Consider the following 14,805-nt stretch of genomic DNA (forward strand, 5'->3'; position numbering starts at 1 on the left):
CCTCTTTTGGTATTCATATATTTAACTGGTAATATTACACAGTTATGTGTGGTAAGGTACTCTTTTGTTCTAGCTGAGAGAAGTTAAAGAAAGTTAAACCGACAGTATGGATGCTTTCTACATGGTTTTATTGTTTTGCGTTGGTGGTGTACAAGGTAAGTTACTTAATTTTTTTTTTTTTTTTTAACAAACATTAATTTACATTACTGCCGTGAAATACACAAAACTCTGTAGCACATCACTTTAAGTGTCTCTAAATAATCTGTCACCACAGCATCATTTCAAAACTGGAAAGTTCTGCTCTTAACATTTATTCTATGTCAGTTTTATGGAATGCCAATATTTATTTTCACATAAAAACCAATAGGTTACTACTATAGATAGATAGACAGATAGATAGATAGATAGATAGATAGATAGATAGATAGACAGAGCTATGACAGATTGAGACATAATTAAATAAAAAGTCTACCTGAAGCCACAGTAATACAGTAGTACAGTATTTAATGTTATGTTTTGTCCTTTTTTTACGTTCAGTGCTTAATATGGAAAACTACAAAGCGGCATGTAATTCAATATGTTACCGTAACATTAGTCAGCGGGTTTCATCTAGGGCGATACTAAACGTTTGACCATAGCTGTATGTCTGTATATATCTGTCTCATTTAACTGTTGTATTGTTCTGTTTATTTATTTGCATGACATTCTACAAGGAAGCACGCATTTATTGTTACTAAATGAAGAACAGAGTGTTGCTATGACGTGTCACCAGAGCAGCCCTCTTTGGTATGTCGATCGTGACCTTGACTTTCAGTTCGATTGTGATGTGAAAAACCATGACAAGATGACATGTGACGTCAACTCAAACACTATTACACTTCATAAACCAGAGAACAGTGCAATGTATGCTTGTGGACCCAGTTCAAAGCACAAATCATCTTGTCAAAAGGCTAAATTATTGAATTCTGCTTTTACTGAATGTAACTGTCAGTCTTTGGATTTTTTCATCGTGGCAGTGACAGATGATGATGATGATGATGATGATGATGATGATGATGATGAGAGTAAGTAGTTTTTACATGTTCATTTTGTTTGATCAACAGTAGTCCTTTCCATAAACCCAGAGCTGCTCTGTGTGAAATCACATTATTTAACTTCAACAGAAACATTTGATTTGGAGAGGAAGCCTCACAGTGCTATATTTTAAAAAAAACAATGTCTGTTTTATTAATATAAAAATTAGCATTTCTTAATAACAGTTTATTTAAAATATGTGAACTTGCTCTAATGCAGATCTCTTTTCATGTGTTTGTAGTGTATTTAGTAATGTGATGTTAATAATAATAATAATAATAATAATAATAATAATAATAATAATAATAATAATAATAATAATAATAATAATAATAATATCTTTATTTTTATATTGTGTTTTATATTTATATTAAAAAAAAATAAAAAATAATGTGATATCTATATAATGTGATATCTTGTAACAATTGTAAGTCGCCCTGGATAAGGGCATCTGCTAAGAAATAAATAATAATAATAATAGTACATTGATTTAACATGTCATCCGAAGGACGGAGCACAAGGAGGTTAAGTGACTTGCTCAGGGTCAGTCAGTGGCAGAGGTGGGATTTGAACCGGTGACCTTCAGTAGAGGTCTGGGGAGAGCTGCTGTTTTATATTGGGGTGTGTAAGAGGTGCTGGTTGTTTGCTATTCATCAAATGTATAAGACTTCTTCTGGTGAAGCTGGTTATAGTAATGGAATTATTTCTCTATATATGTTTGAACTACAATAACAGGAAGGGGGAAGAACCAAATGTCATAAATATTATAGCTGCTGAAAACGATGATGCGTTCGTGACACACAGAGAATGCATTGGGTTGCCATGCTGTGCCGTCACAATATTCTTGCAACAAAGTGGATAGATAACATGGGAGATACAGGAAATGATATGTTATCAGTAAATGTATATGAACATTACCTTTTCTTGTTGTAATTTTAATAATATAATGTTTGATTTTAACTTCAGAAGGGAAGACCATCATTCTAAAAGAAGATGCAGCAGCACAACCATTAACCAAAGAGCCTGGAGACAATGTTACTCTACCATGCAAATTCAACCTGACAAGAAGTGCTTCTTATACAGTGTATTGGATCAAATCTGAGAATGGCAATACATGTCTCCATTCTAATCATGCTACCTCTAATTCATTTGAAAACAACACCCACTGCTGTGTTGAGGGGACCGGTTTGGAAAGAATGATTTACAAGGAACCACCAAATCCATATTGTAGTCCCTGTGTACACGACCTTATTATAACTAGCGTTACAGCCTCTGATCGGGGGCGTTATGTCTGTATAGTAAATGTGTTTGACTCCAAGATCACCTGGAGGGTTATAACCAACATCTCTATTGACATCTCTCAAGCAAATGATCCATTTCTCCCTTTGTATATTATCGGGGCTGTTGTACTGGCAGTTCTTATAGGTGCTATTGCCCTTGTGATGAGAAAGAAGAAAGCCAACACAAAGGGTAAGTACAGGTCTCCAGAAAGACTAACATATAAAGTGATCATAACAAGAGCATAGCTTTGTTGTATACTGTTGAGTTTGAGTTTCAAAACCTTCTGATATGTTTTTGTTTTTAAAGGTTCTACATCTTTAAGTATGCAAAGGTAATGCATCTTTTTATTCATTGTGTATTAATGTACATAATTCAGTAAGATACCATAGAACTCCAGCCATAATCTCTGATTTCTATCATTTACAGAGACCAGCAAGTGGTTGAGTTACAAGACACTGATTGTAAGTGTAACGTGTTCTTCAAAAACACAATACGAATAAAAAAAGATACTGTTATAGGTAGTTTATGATTGTTTTCCGTTAGCAGACATTATGAACATTAGCTATCAGTGCTAACAGCAGAGCACCACAAAGTTTTGAACATCTGCTATACTGAGATTTATAGGTTCATTTATGTATTCCTATATGATGAGATCTGATACCATACAAGTGTCGTGACAGCACATGTGAAGTGTATCACTCTTTCACATACATTTTTACTGTGTAGACTAAGCAGAGACAATACCACCTAGCCCTGTAGAACAGTACTGTAACAGTGTTTAACTCTGTAATCCTGAATGCAGCCTTGTGGTTTACAGGTACACCATACGCTGTTGTGGGCAGAAATAATGTTGAAGGCGCAGACACTTCAGAGCCCTACTCTGTGGTGAGACTGGCACCGGAGTCCTGCAGCCAGGAGAAGGGAGATGAAATGAATCCAGAGCGGGCAGAGCCCTATTCGGTGGTCAGGCTGAACACTGAGTATGAAGGGACAGCTCTTTCGTTATGCGAGGCTCCCAAACCCTGTAACCAGCAGGGCAATCGAGATGCACCAGCTGACCACGAAGCCCACATATACGACAAAATTGATGACAATCAAAAGATATCTAAATGACTAATGAGGGCACAGAGAATGCATTGATAAACAAAGCTAGCACTTATAAAACATTTACCATGGTCAAATTGTAGTAAAGCACAGTAAAAGCATTGTGAAAGCAAGTAACTAAGCAATAGCATACTACAGCATTGTAAAGTACAGTAATTGTATAGTATAATCGTGTGCAAAGCATGTTTAAAATGTACTGGGACTTTGCTAAAGATGTTCTTTATGTTCAGACTGTTTCAATTTCTCTTAATTTCAAATGTACCCCTACCTAACCAGGGAGCCTATTAGGTAAATACATCTACAACAATATTATGTGATAATAAGATTTTTCTATACACATCTACGTTTTGCAGATGTTTATTGTAAATAGATTTTAAAGAGACAATGATTTAACCTGAACTATGAAGGTAATTATGGATATTGCTAAAGAGTGATTTAAAGATTAAGAAGTACATTATATGATGATAAAATAGATTGAGTTAAAACAGACAGAAACCTGTCAATGCTTTAGCTAGCTTTGCACTAGTAGGAAACATTTTAGTTGCAGAATTATACTGTATATTGGTATTAATAGTTTGCTTTGTAAGAGGAACTTTAATTTATGCATTGTTTTTAAGTGTAGTTTGTTTGAACATACTTTAATAAACTGTGTTTTATGAATCTGCTAAAAACTTTGATGTTTTATGAAAACAACAAACATTGAATCAGATTTCTTGACAGGCGAATAACAGATTTAGCCGCATCAAATTAATTGCCATAGCTAAACTTTATAATGGCTATAGTTCCGTCATAATTTTAATTGAATCCAGGACTGGATTCCAAGTGAGTTCATGTGACAGAATTCCCAGGGAGAATAATATCCACAAAATATAAAACAATAGTTATAGCACGGATGCTATCTGATCTCAAATATGAAACCTGAAAACTTAGGTCTGTTTTGTATGTCTGTGTATATTGATTTTCATCCAGCACCTAAAAACCTATTCGATCTACACTTTCCTATTATTAGTGCTAAACGTTTTATTTATTTTATTTTTTTCTTTGTACAGCAACTTGTTTTAGTGGCTGTGTCTGAATACTGCATTCATTATACGGTACTGCACTTCAATGTTCTATTCTCGAGCGAAACACACACTATTCAGGACTGTTCCCTTTAAATGAGCTCAATAAATAATCTTATTGCTTAAACCAGTAGATATTGCATAATAACTGCAATATTACTTTTTATTCACTAGGTGGCATCGAATACCCGCATTTTATTTTTAGTGCAATTCCATGTGATGACGGTGTACAGATGAGCTTTATTATATACAATGTAATCTTTTTAAGTTAAAAATATATATGTGGTTTCGACAAATTAAATACTACGATAAGTGCTGTATTTAAATAATTTATTTCATAATGTTTTGTCTTTTTCAGTGTTATTTTCGAATTTATTCAATTATTGTTTGTTTTTGTATTATCTTTATCATACAGAATATCCGATTTTATTATGTAACATATTTGCCCTGCAAAAGAAACTTTTGCAAACACTGCAAAGACATGAGGAGAGCCGCATTACTCTGGTGGTGCCGTATTGAATGAGGTTTGGCTGCACTGTGCTGCCGTAGAACACTGGAACGCCCTCCTAGTGACAGTCTAACATGGCTGCTGTGGCAAAAGCGTAGAAACTCAGAACACATTTGCTCTCCAGCTCTGGGCACTTAGTTCAGGGTGAAGAAGGGCGGAAAGAGACGCCTTTTCAATCCCACTTTTTCAGGAAACTCAAAAAGGTAATTTGTAAACTGAATTCTTACGACTGACGCTTTCGTAGCCTGTGCAAAACTAGGTACAACAACAAAAAAAAAGAAAGGAAAAAAAGAGACAAGTCCTCTGACTGAAGAGTTTCCTTTATGTGTCTGTGTGCTGATGGGCACTGACGAGCAGTATCGCTTCACGAAAAGGCTGGTTACAGCAACAGCTTTGCTCCCAGGCACGCTTACAAACGTGTGTAGGACCAGGACAGTGTACTGAGGACCACACTTCACTGGATACGTTTGGGAATTAGCTTGGCAGGCAGAATGTTTCCCGTAAAGCCTCTGAAACCAACTTTCAAATCCTACCTCCCTCCCCTGCAGGTAACCATTTACTTTTCATATTGTTTCGTATTAACTGGATGTTAATTGCGGGTAGCACAGCCAGAACTTAACTTTTTTATACTTTGGTAACTAAAAGTGCGTAATAATAGTTAACTTGTTTGTTATTTCAATATTTTATAACTCAGTTTTGCTTCGTTGGCTTACAAATGTTTCCAAATCAGAAAAACAACGTTTTGTAAACAGAACCATGTAAGATTGTTAAATAATTTGGGGGTGGTATTTTTGATTTTATTTTTAAAAACTGGGGTGACTACATTTAGAATCTGTATTTGTTTTTGGAGTTTCTGTCTCGTGTGTAAATGGCATGTCGTTTATACAGATTAAATAATATCGACCTTTAATAATCTACATGACCTCTTGCAAAAGGAGCTTGTGATCCATTCGGGACTGTTGTCAGTAATAACAGTAACACATTGGGTCTCCTGACATAATGTTAATGGTCTTGAGTTGTAGAAAGTCTGTACCCCTTACCCCCTCACCAATTGCGATGCTGTTGTCTCTCTGGGTAGTCTGTTAGTGATGCAGAGCCAATATTTTCCCATCTGCTGGGGAAAAAACACATTTGAATGTATTTATGCTTTGGAAAAGTTTCACCTAATACTAGTAATGTTTTTGAAGCGGCACGTCGTTTATACAGGGAGATCTTGTTTTGTAGTTTTAATAATAAGTCTGCTATATAATCTACTCTTGTGACTGTAAAACTCTCTTTACAGACAGAAGTGAAGAACAGTCCCCAGCCAACTGTAAGGAAGTTAGAAGCAAAACTACTACCAGGTGAGCATTGCTTTAGGAGTTAGAGACAGACATCTTCAGCCTTGTAAGTACACTATACAGTGGATGCTAAAAAAAATAACGTGGTGGGAAATCATGTTCGTAAATGGATTGTGTGCTAAACAGTGTTGTAAACATGTGAACCTCGCCCCCCACTCCTAAGCAAACAAGTTTTAAATGAGATCAAATGCTTTATTTTTTATTGTCCCTATATGTTACAACATTGCTTATTGGGTAACATTTGTGCTGTAAAAAGTGGCTAGTAAAAGTGCCTTCAAATTCCTAGATATTGATTTCTTCTGTGAAATCACCCTCAGAATGCAATAAGACAGACCTTCAGTAAACCCTATTACCTTCATTGATATGGCTTAACACTTGCACACTCTCTAGATATTGCATTATTTTTAGATGGGAGAAGACTGACTCCACAGTCCTGTTATATTGAAGGGTAGGGTGTACTTCTGACTGGTCCTGAAAAGCAGGTACAGCAAACAGTGCAGTGCCTTGCATTCTCACGCTGCTTTAGCCTTGAATTGGGAGAGTAGCCCCCTAGTTACAGAACTGAGAGCTCAGTATCCATGGTTATCCAGCCTTGTGGGCCCCCTTTTGAGAACAAGTGTACATAATTGATTAAGCAATGTCAGCACAAAATAATTTAGATGATATGACACTGTTCTGGACAACCTTTTAAATTCACAAGAAGTCTCATCAGACCATTTTGTATTGTTTAATGACACTGGTTAGCTACAGTACTAAAATGTAATTGTGAGTTAATTGTTTACTAAGGTATGTGCTGATTTGCTACAATCTATGGCTAGATTGAACAGTGTTATAAGACAGTGACACTCAAGCAGTAGCTTGCTTAGTTTAAGTGCCTTGGTGTTCTGTTCTGTTTTAAACATGCTCTTTTTTTTTTTTTTTAGCATGAATACTTTTTGTAGTCAGTGTTACATCTTGTCATTACAGTAGTTATCTATTTTGCAAGGATATAGTTAATGTCTGATGTCGGTGTATTGCCTAAGGAACATGTATCTTGCTGATATTATGAATGTATTTTCTTCTGTGTATATATAGTACAGTATATCTAGAGTTCCATTTATCCAATTTAATGCTGAATGTACTTTTCATGGTACTGTAGCTATGATTTACATATATATATAATATTTATTTACTTGCAGCTGATATCACAAATCAGTTTAATTCATGATAAGGCCATGTTGAAGGTAAATAGTATACACAATACTATATTGAGCCATGCATGATCAGTTATTCATTGTTCAATATTTCTCTCATTTGATGTCCAGGTCATTGTGAAATAAAGATGGATCACTGTACAACCATAGCAAATACATTAGAAGGTTCCATAGATCACTGTCACTTCCTGGTTAAACAAAGAAACAAAACAGATTGAGATTTGAACATGACTTTCTTTTTTGCTAGGCTGCACACTGTTTCATTCAGTTCCTTTAACAAAGAGTGTTACAGAGAGCATCGCTGATCGAACACTGCAGCCTTTTGCTACAGGCTGTATTTATCTCTGCTCTGATCTTTCATGGCATCTGGTTCTGTCCAGTTAGAGCAGTACAGCACTGAGGCTGTGTGAAAACAAAATATATTTGTAATAACACAATTGAGAATTAGAATCATGTATTCCGTGCAAAGTCGTAAAAAGCTGCTGTAAGACTGAGTCCTCATCTCTAACACAGCTCTGAACTGATATACAGTACACCTGATGTGAAAATAGAGCTCAAAACACATTTACAGTTGCAGCTGCAGAAATGAGCTTAGTGTTTAACCTACAGTAGTGCGCCTGTATAATCAGGAAGTGCTCTTGTTTTTTGGGTGGTTGATTTAACCACAGCTAAAAACATTGTCTAAAAATATCGCATGCTGTACATTTACAAATGTAGCTTTAGGACTATATTGTACATGCTGCTGCAAGATTTTTAAAGTGAAAATAATGGTGATACTGTGTTACCCAAATGTGTGTCTGTAGTGGCGTTTATGAAGGCTTCTTTCACTTTATGAAGCAGCTGAGCAATGAATGGACAGTGAGAGCATGCAAGTGAATACAGCGCAGGCATGCATTAGGCTAAAGGAACTCTGCACTGTACATTTGCAAACAGAAATATGTCCAATTTGATTGCAGAGGTGTAAAAACTGTTTCCACAGGGGGCTACTCTTGCTGAGTTTCAACCCACAAAGTCTAGGACTGAGCTGGTGCTCTAGCTTATCTTACTGCACCATTATCAGACTGAGTGCTTATAATTAAAATGCAGAAGGATATACAGGAAGACGGCTCATATGCTAAATCTAGGCATTAAGGGCACATTGTTTTTTACAATTTGGTCTCTTAACCATTAAACTTGAATTTAGGTTTTGGGTTGTCTATGGTTCTGCAAAATACCTTATAACTAGTGGTACAAGTTTAGTGCCCTGACTAAATGTGGGCAATAATGGGTCTTGTTTTGTATGCTAGTGTGGCAATACTTGAATCAGACTTACAGTAGTGATATTTTATTTGTCTACAACTAGGAACCCACTTAGCCACTATTAAAGATATCTTTAAATTACCTAATCTAGAATGTCTGGTAGTTATTTCAGTGTTATTTTATTTTTGCACTGTTATGTGGGAAGGAGTAAAACAGAAAACATATTTTTTAATGCTACAGGAGTAAATACAGGCTGTGTGTTTTTCAGGCTTCTGTGTGTTTGAGACGGGACAGGTGTCTGTGTTTGCCAGGGTCCCAAATTGCAGTGTGCGCTTTGTGGTTTAAGGGTTTTGAGGCTGCATCTTGTTTATGCTTTTTGTTTTGCTATCTTATGTCTTGTCTATACAGAAGCATCCTTGTGAAAGAATGGACGTATTTTTAAATGTTATTTACTTGATCAAAACCTGTTTGAATTACAGATTTGTCCCTCATTTTCAGTTACTAGGTTGTGCTGTACAAAATCAGTGTCCCTTTTTTAATCCAAAACTGCTGTTCCTGAACTCCACAACTCCCACTGCTTGTAACATCTTCACAAATTTACTGTAACATGGTACTGAAATATGGGCTTGGAATGTGCAAAAAAAGAGGAACTAAAATCAGCTTCCTGTAGACGTGTGTGCATAAGATACAGGACAACAAGCTGGTTGCAGTTGATTAAGCACTTTACAGAAAGATAGCCCTATTGACAAACAGCTCGTTTTTGAATATGTTCACTCAATGTTGACATTCAGTTGTGTTTGCCTTATGGAAAACAGCCGTGGAAACAACATGGGCTCAAATCTAAATCTCCCTGCTAGGCTAGGTTTAATGTTTTCTTCCTTGCTCTCAGTAAAAATATTGTTAACAAGCCTTATAGGCAAATGTTTCCAGATGTTTGTTGCATAATGCTAAATGGTAGAATATCCTGTGTACTTTAATTTGGGTATCTGCTTGTTGTTTGAAATGTTTAATGAAGGACAGGTGAAAACCCAGCTGTGATACGGTATGCTTTTAAAGCTGCAGGATATTTGCTCTACATACAGGAAACTCTTCAAAGCTGCCAGGTAAATCAACGAAATGTGTTGCATTGAGCAATGCATTACTGATGCACTTAATCAGTAATCGGAGACATGACTGATCTCACAATATAGGGTTTCAAATGGTGCCAGTTTGCAAATAGCCATCCTCGTTCTCATTTGACTTTCAGATACTAATATACCAGTTCGCTGAGGTTTCTTTAGTGTATTGCCATCTGCAAAATCTTAGTCTATTTTAGTGATTTTAAAGACCTGCTGTAACCACCATTTAGATAATTAAAAAAGAGCACGTTGAAAATCTCAAGACGACGAAAGATTTGTTTGTTTCCTTAGTAAGAGATTCTCCCTTTATCCCTGAGCCCTGTTACCAAACATGTCAACAAGCACCTGCTGTAGTGCTGGTATTTTAAATTTTAATCAAACATCATTGATCCTAATGCCATATATACTAACCCTGCATTGTATCTGTGCAAGCCAGGAACGCATCACAAATAAAGTGACAGACTGCTGTGATTCAAACTAATGAAGAGAAACAACAAAACCAACTGTGCAGTACTACTATGTGGGTTCTGCTTTATCATGGAATAATAGAATAGTAGTCTGCCGGACTAGAAAATATATGTTGCTCTTATTTCCACACAAAAAAAGGATGTTGAATAATTTTGGCATGCATAGTCTTTTTTTCATTACGTATGCCTCCATTTATGCATTAGAACCCGTTTTAAAGATGACTATATTAGCAGAGCCCTAGACAGACACTACTTTTTTTTTCCATTGTCCTTTCCTTGGATTAGGAGTACATAACACAGTTACTTCTATGGAAAGTATAAGGTCTACCAGATAGAGTCAAACGCACCTAAAAATAGCTTGGTTAGTTGGCCTTTTTCCCTCCTTGTTTCCCTCATTGTGTTTTGCATTGCTCCTTTACAGATGGGACCAGCTGAACCCTGGATGAGTCAGAACCTGTTTCACTCAGTCATATTCCACAACTTAGCAGTCATTTCCCCTCTATGACCATTTCTATCCATATTCATTCATTGTTATTTATTTTATTATTTTTTTAAAGGTGTTCTGCCTAGTGTAATACAGGTTTAAGATATTTGTTTCTGTAGGAAAGTTTTTTTGAAACCCTATGCTGAAAATAAGTTTAACTGCATTGCATTCAGGTGAGCATTTGTTTGGTAAAAAAGCTTCAGAGAAAGAGGAAAGTTGAGAGTCTGCAGCTGAAACTGATTTAAGGGAATGTAGAAAATCTGTAAGACAGATAAGTAGTGAAAGCTGAAGTGACTGCAACTGGGCTGGTGTGGGCTTCCCCTCCAGTGTTGACTAAACTCCTTGTCATCAAGTTCCCCTCTGTTACAGACCTTGTTCAATGTATTTTATTGTATTGGTTACAGTGTGTAAGCTGTTTAAGAGCGTGCATGTGTTTTAATGTTCCACAAGAAGAACCTTGCAGAAAGTAAGACTAACCGGCCCACTGGAAATACAGCTGGCATTGTGGTTGCTTGCAGCATTGTTGGGCAGATTCTCAGGAAACACAGACATGGATAGCTGAGGTCAGCATTCAGACCATTCACAGCCATTGACTATTTAAGTGACATATGTAAATTAGATGCTTTGCCTTAGTTTGCAGCAAAAATCACCCTATTGAATAAGTCGAAGCCAGGAGGAAACTGTTATGCTCTGGTGAAGTTTATGCTGCTTTATTCCAAAACTAAAAAGAAACATACTGTTTTATCAATTTAATCAACCTACAGTAACTGCAAGTAAAAGCTTCTTTTTGAAGGCTGATTTGAAATTTTGTAACAATTGTTTGTTTGTTTGTTTTGCGAACTTGGCTTTGGGGCAAATACTTATTGTAGCTGATCTCCTTAATATGCTTTAATTGAAAGATTTTATCAAGCATGTCAATTAAAGAGAACAATACAATATGACTTTAGTGAATATCTCAATTAACAAAACAGGGAAACAATATAATTTGAAGTTAGTATGTGGGGTAGGGTGAACTGTTACACATTTTGTCACGTATGAGAAAGAAGTTGGTATTCTACATCTGGAAAGAAGTGAAATAGCCATTACCAGTAGGTAGCTCAGGAGTTTTCTACTTGTAAACTATAAACCGGGCTGGAAACTTGTGAACCTTAGATACAGAGTCAACATACAAACTTAATGTGCTGACTCATTACTATTTAATAATATAAAACATCCTGGTGCGCAAAACCGTTTCTACTGTGCTGAAATACTTCTGGAATTAGTGTTATGGATTCAAATTCAACCCTTTTCAGACAAACTTGAGTTGGGTCTGTTGACTAAATCATGCACAGTGACTAAAAATCCACACAAGTTTCCATTACCCAATCCAAACTATGGCTCTCATTCTCTCTTGAAATTTGTATACTTTCTCTTGACAGTGTAACAGATTACTTAATCTTTATGAAGCAACCAGGTACAGCAATAAAGAAAATATTTAAATTCAGTAAATGCCAGTGACAAAAATGTATTTGCTTCCGACTACAGTAGTCACCAACAGAGAGATACAGTACTTGAATATCCTCTATTTGTTATGAATTGTTTATATATATATATATATATATATATATATATATATATATATATATATATATATATATATATAAGATAGAGATAGAGATAGAGATATATATATATATACACATACACACACACTAAACAAAACGTCAATGTGTAGTATAGTAGAATAGGCTGGTTCCCAAAGTAACCCGTCAACTTTAACTGTAGTATATAGAAGTCCGCACTATAGTAATATGCAGTACTGAGAAAGAAGCCAGTGGTTTTAAACGGTCTTTAGCAGCTCAGATAGTATTTCATAGACCCAATGAAACAAATAGGTATATCCTTAAATTGTACTATTAAAGCTAGCAGCAGAATTAATACACTGAACTCTGACTGTAACTTTATCAAAAGAAAATGTTCTGCCATTTTTATGGGAGACTGTATCAGAATAGCACTGTGGATGAATTAACTAGTGTTCCAGCAGTACTGCATGTAGAAAGGTTCAAAGGAAACCTTGACTTTATCCCCTTGACTAGAAGCCACACCATGTGCTTCCTAGAGCCTTTGTCTGAAGTCTGGTGATTCTTCTTTGCAGATTTTCACTTCAATATTCCTTTGTCTTTAATTCTTTTTCCAGGGGAGATTGTTGTCAACGAAGTTAACTTTGTAAGGAAATGCATTGCGACTGACACAAGTAAGCAAGACCTTTGGGGGAAACTGGTCTGCACAAACTTCAAGATCTCCTTCATTACTGATGATGCAGTGCCTCTTCTGGTATGTGTTCTTCCCCTAAAAGTATTTGTACAAAATAACCAGAGTTGTTTTTGTGGATTTAGCAACATTGTGTATCATTTTCTGTGATCTCAATCTCGATAAGTGGCGTTTATTTATTTTATTGTATTTGCTTTCATATGAGGACTGTGATCTTAGATGTATGATACAGGCTCAGTTCCATGATGTTTCTGTTTTTTCTTGCAGAAATTCCAATACAGAAACAAGCTTCTAGGAGAACATGACATTCCCTTAACCTGCATAGAGCAGGTGGTGACAGGTATGCAGCTTTCTGTTTTGGCAATGTTAAGCCCATTTTTCAAGAGTCTGATACTGACAACAGCACTGCAATAACAGGTTATTCAATCTTTTACTGTATTGATCACTTAAAAAAACAAAAAGAAAAACAGCTGAATCAAGCAGGTTCTTGTAACAGTTTAACAAACTTGCTAATATATAGGACACACTTGAAAGCATTGTTTATAACAGTCACACAGCCCACTGGCTGTAAAGGCATGTGCTATGTCATCATTCTGTGAAATGCTTTCCATAGCCCACTGCTGACTACAGCAGGAGGCGTCACTTCTGTTTGTTATTAGAATCTGACGTGGAGCTCAAGTCATGGACTTCGTTTATTTATTGTAGCTTGTTACTGAATACACACAGTCGCCACCTTATCATTATCCACCACAACTGGCGTATCGGCAGACAGTGCCATACTTTGGGCTGGCATCACTTAATGCACAGAGCTGTTACAACAAGCCGCTTGTCAATAAACGGCAGTTCTGTTTCCATCCTGGCTCAAAGAGGCTTTCTAAAGACTGTCAAATAGGGAACTATTTTTTTGTCAGCTGTTGAATTATAAAAAAGTAATTTTGTTTGTAACATAGTGGCTGCAAATAATAAATAAGTTATCTTGTTAGTAACTCTGTGAGATTTGTTGGTAACTCCCTTCACCAGCTGTTTCGCTACAGTAAAAGCAAAACAAACATTCCTCTTTTTCTATGGTTTTACTTCCTAATCAGTCTTAACAAAAGCAGAAGGTATAGTCACATTTGGTTTCCTGTTCCATACGGTGGTGTTCTCAGCAAGGCAAAGCATCTTTGTCAAGCTTTCCTATTCTGCTTACTGTTCTAATGTAATATGTACAGTCCTCTTGTTTAATCTGTGCTTAGCTGGGATTTTGTTTTTATTTGTGTTATTTCAGTAAATGACGCAAAGAGGAAGCAGAAGGTGCTCGGATCAAACCAGAAGCTCAAGTTTAATCCCACCGAGTTAATAATCTACTGCAAGGACTTCCGCATTGTGCGCTTTCGTTTTGATGAAGCCGGGCCAGAGAGTGCAAAAAAGGTAACCCTATTGTTCCTTGTGATGAAAACATGGCCATAGCTGATGGGTTATAGTCTTGCTTTAGCCACTGGCAACCTTCTACCTGTTGAGCTCAACGAATAAGAGGGATGCTTCTGGCTTGACATCAGTCATGGTGTGTTTTCTCCAAACTACCCTGCTGCTGAGTTTTAGATAAGTGGTTTTAACTTGTTGTATCCAAGATTTTCTTCTTTTTTCACATCTGGCAAGCAGTGTGAGATTACCTTGGTGTATACCTTGGGGCATGTAAGGACAGAC

At 36.3% G+C, this 14,805-nt stretch overlaps 2 protein-coding genes across 2 annotated transcripts; both read left to right on the top strand.

Annotated features, from left to right (window-relative positions):
• The first annotated feature begins 761 nt into the window (after positions 1-761).
• LOC131699138 (uncharacterized) lies at positions 762-4,130 on the top strand. The gene is made up of 6 exons (XM_058995229.1): positions 762-786; positions 1,017-1,064; positions 2,041-2,544; positions 2,662-2,686; positions 2,782-2,816; positions 3,173-4,130. The coding sequence occupies exons 3-6, from the start codon at positions 2,271-2,273 to the stop codon at positions 3,466-3,468; spliced, it is 630 nt and encodes a 209-aa protein (XP_058851212.1). The 5' UTR covers positions 762-786; positions 1,017-1,064; positions 2,041-2,270; the 3' UTR covers positions 3,469-4,130.
• An 851-nt stretch (positions 4,131-4,981) lies between these two features.
• Positions 4,982-14,583, top strand: LOC131699139 (myotubularin-related protein 10-like). Its single transcript, XM_058995231.1, has 5 exons — positions 4,982-5,576; positions 6,311-6,371; positions 13,046-13,182; positions 13,387-13,459; positions 14,387-14,583. Exons 1-5 carry the CDS (start codon positions 5,520-5,522, stop codon positions 14,566-14,568), a joined length of 510 nt encoding a protein of 169 aa, XP_058851214.1. The 5' UTR covers positions 4,982-5,519; the 3' UTR covers positions 14,569-14,583.
• The last annotated feature ends 222 nt before the right edge of the window (positions 14,584-14,805 follow it).

The sequence above is a fragment of the Acipenser ruthenus genome, chromosome 21, assembly GCF_902713425.1.
Source record: "Acipenser ruthenus chromosome 21, fAciRut3.2 maternal haplotype, whole genome shotgun sequence".
Classification (NCBI taxonomy): Eukaryota; Metazoa; Chordata; class Actinopteri; order Acipenseriformes; family Acipenseridae; genus Acipenser; species Acipenser ruthenus.

Excerpts from the sequence above, each read along its gene's own strand:
- LOC131699139 (XM_058995231.1), top strand. The coding sequence starts at position 5,520 with ATGTTTCCCGTAAAGCCTCTGAAACCAACTTTCAAATCCTACCTCCCT. Across the intron at positions 5,577-6,310 it reads CCTACCTCCCTCCCCTGCAG|ACAGAAGTGAAGAACAGTCC; the intron begins GTAACCATTTAC and ends CTCTCTTTACAG. Across the intron at positions 6,372-13,045 it reads AGAAGCAAAACTACTACCAG|GGGAGATTGTTGTCAACGAA; the intron begins GTGAGCATTGCT and ends TTCTTTTTCCAG.
- LOC131699138 (XM_058995229.1), top strand. The coding sequence starts at position 2,271 with ATGATTTACAAGGAACCACCAAATCCATATTGTAGTCCCTGTGTACAC. Across the intron at positions 2,545-2,661 it reads GAAGAAAGCCAACACAAAGG|GTTCTACATCTTTAAGTATG; the intron begins GTAAGTACAGGT and ends TTGTTTTTAAAG. Across the intron at positions 2,687-2,781 it reads ACATCTTTAAGTATGCAAAG|AGACCAGCAAGTGGTTGAGT; the intron begins GTAATGCATCTT and ends TATCATTTACAG.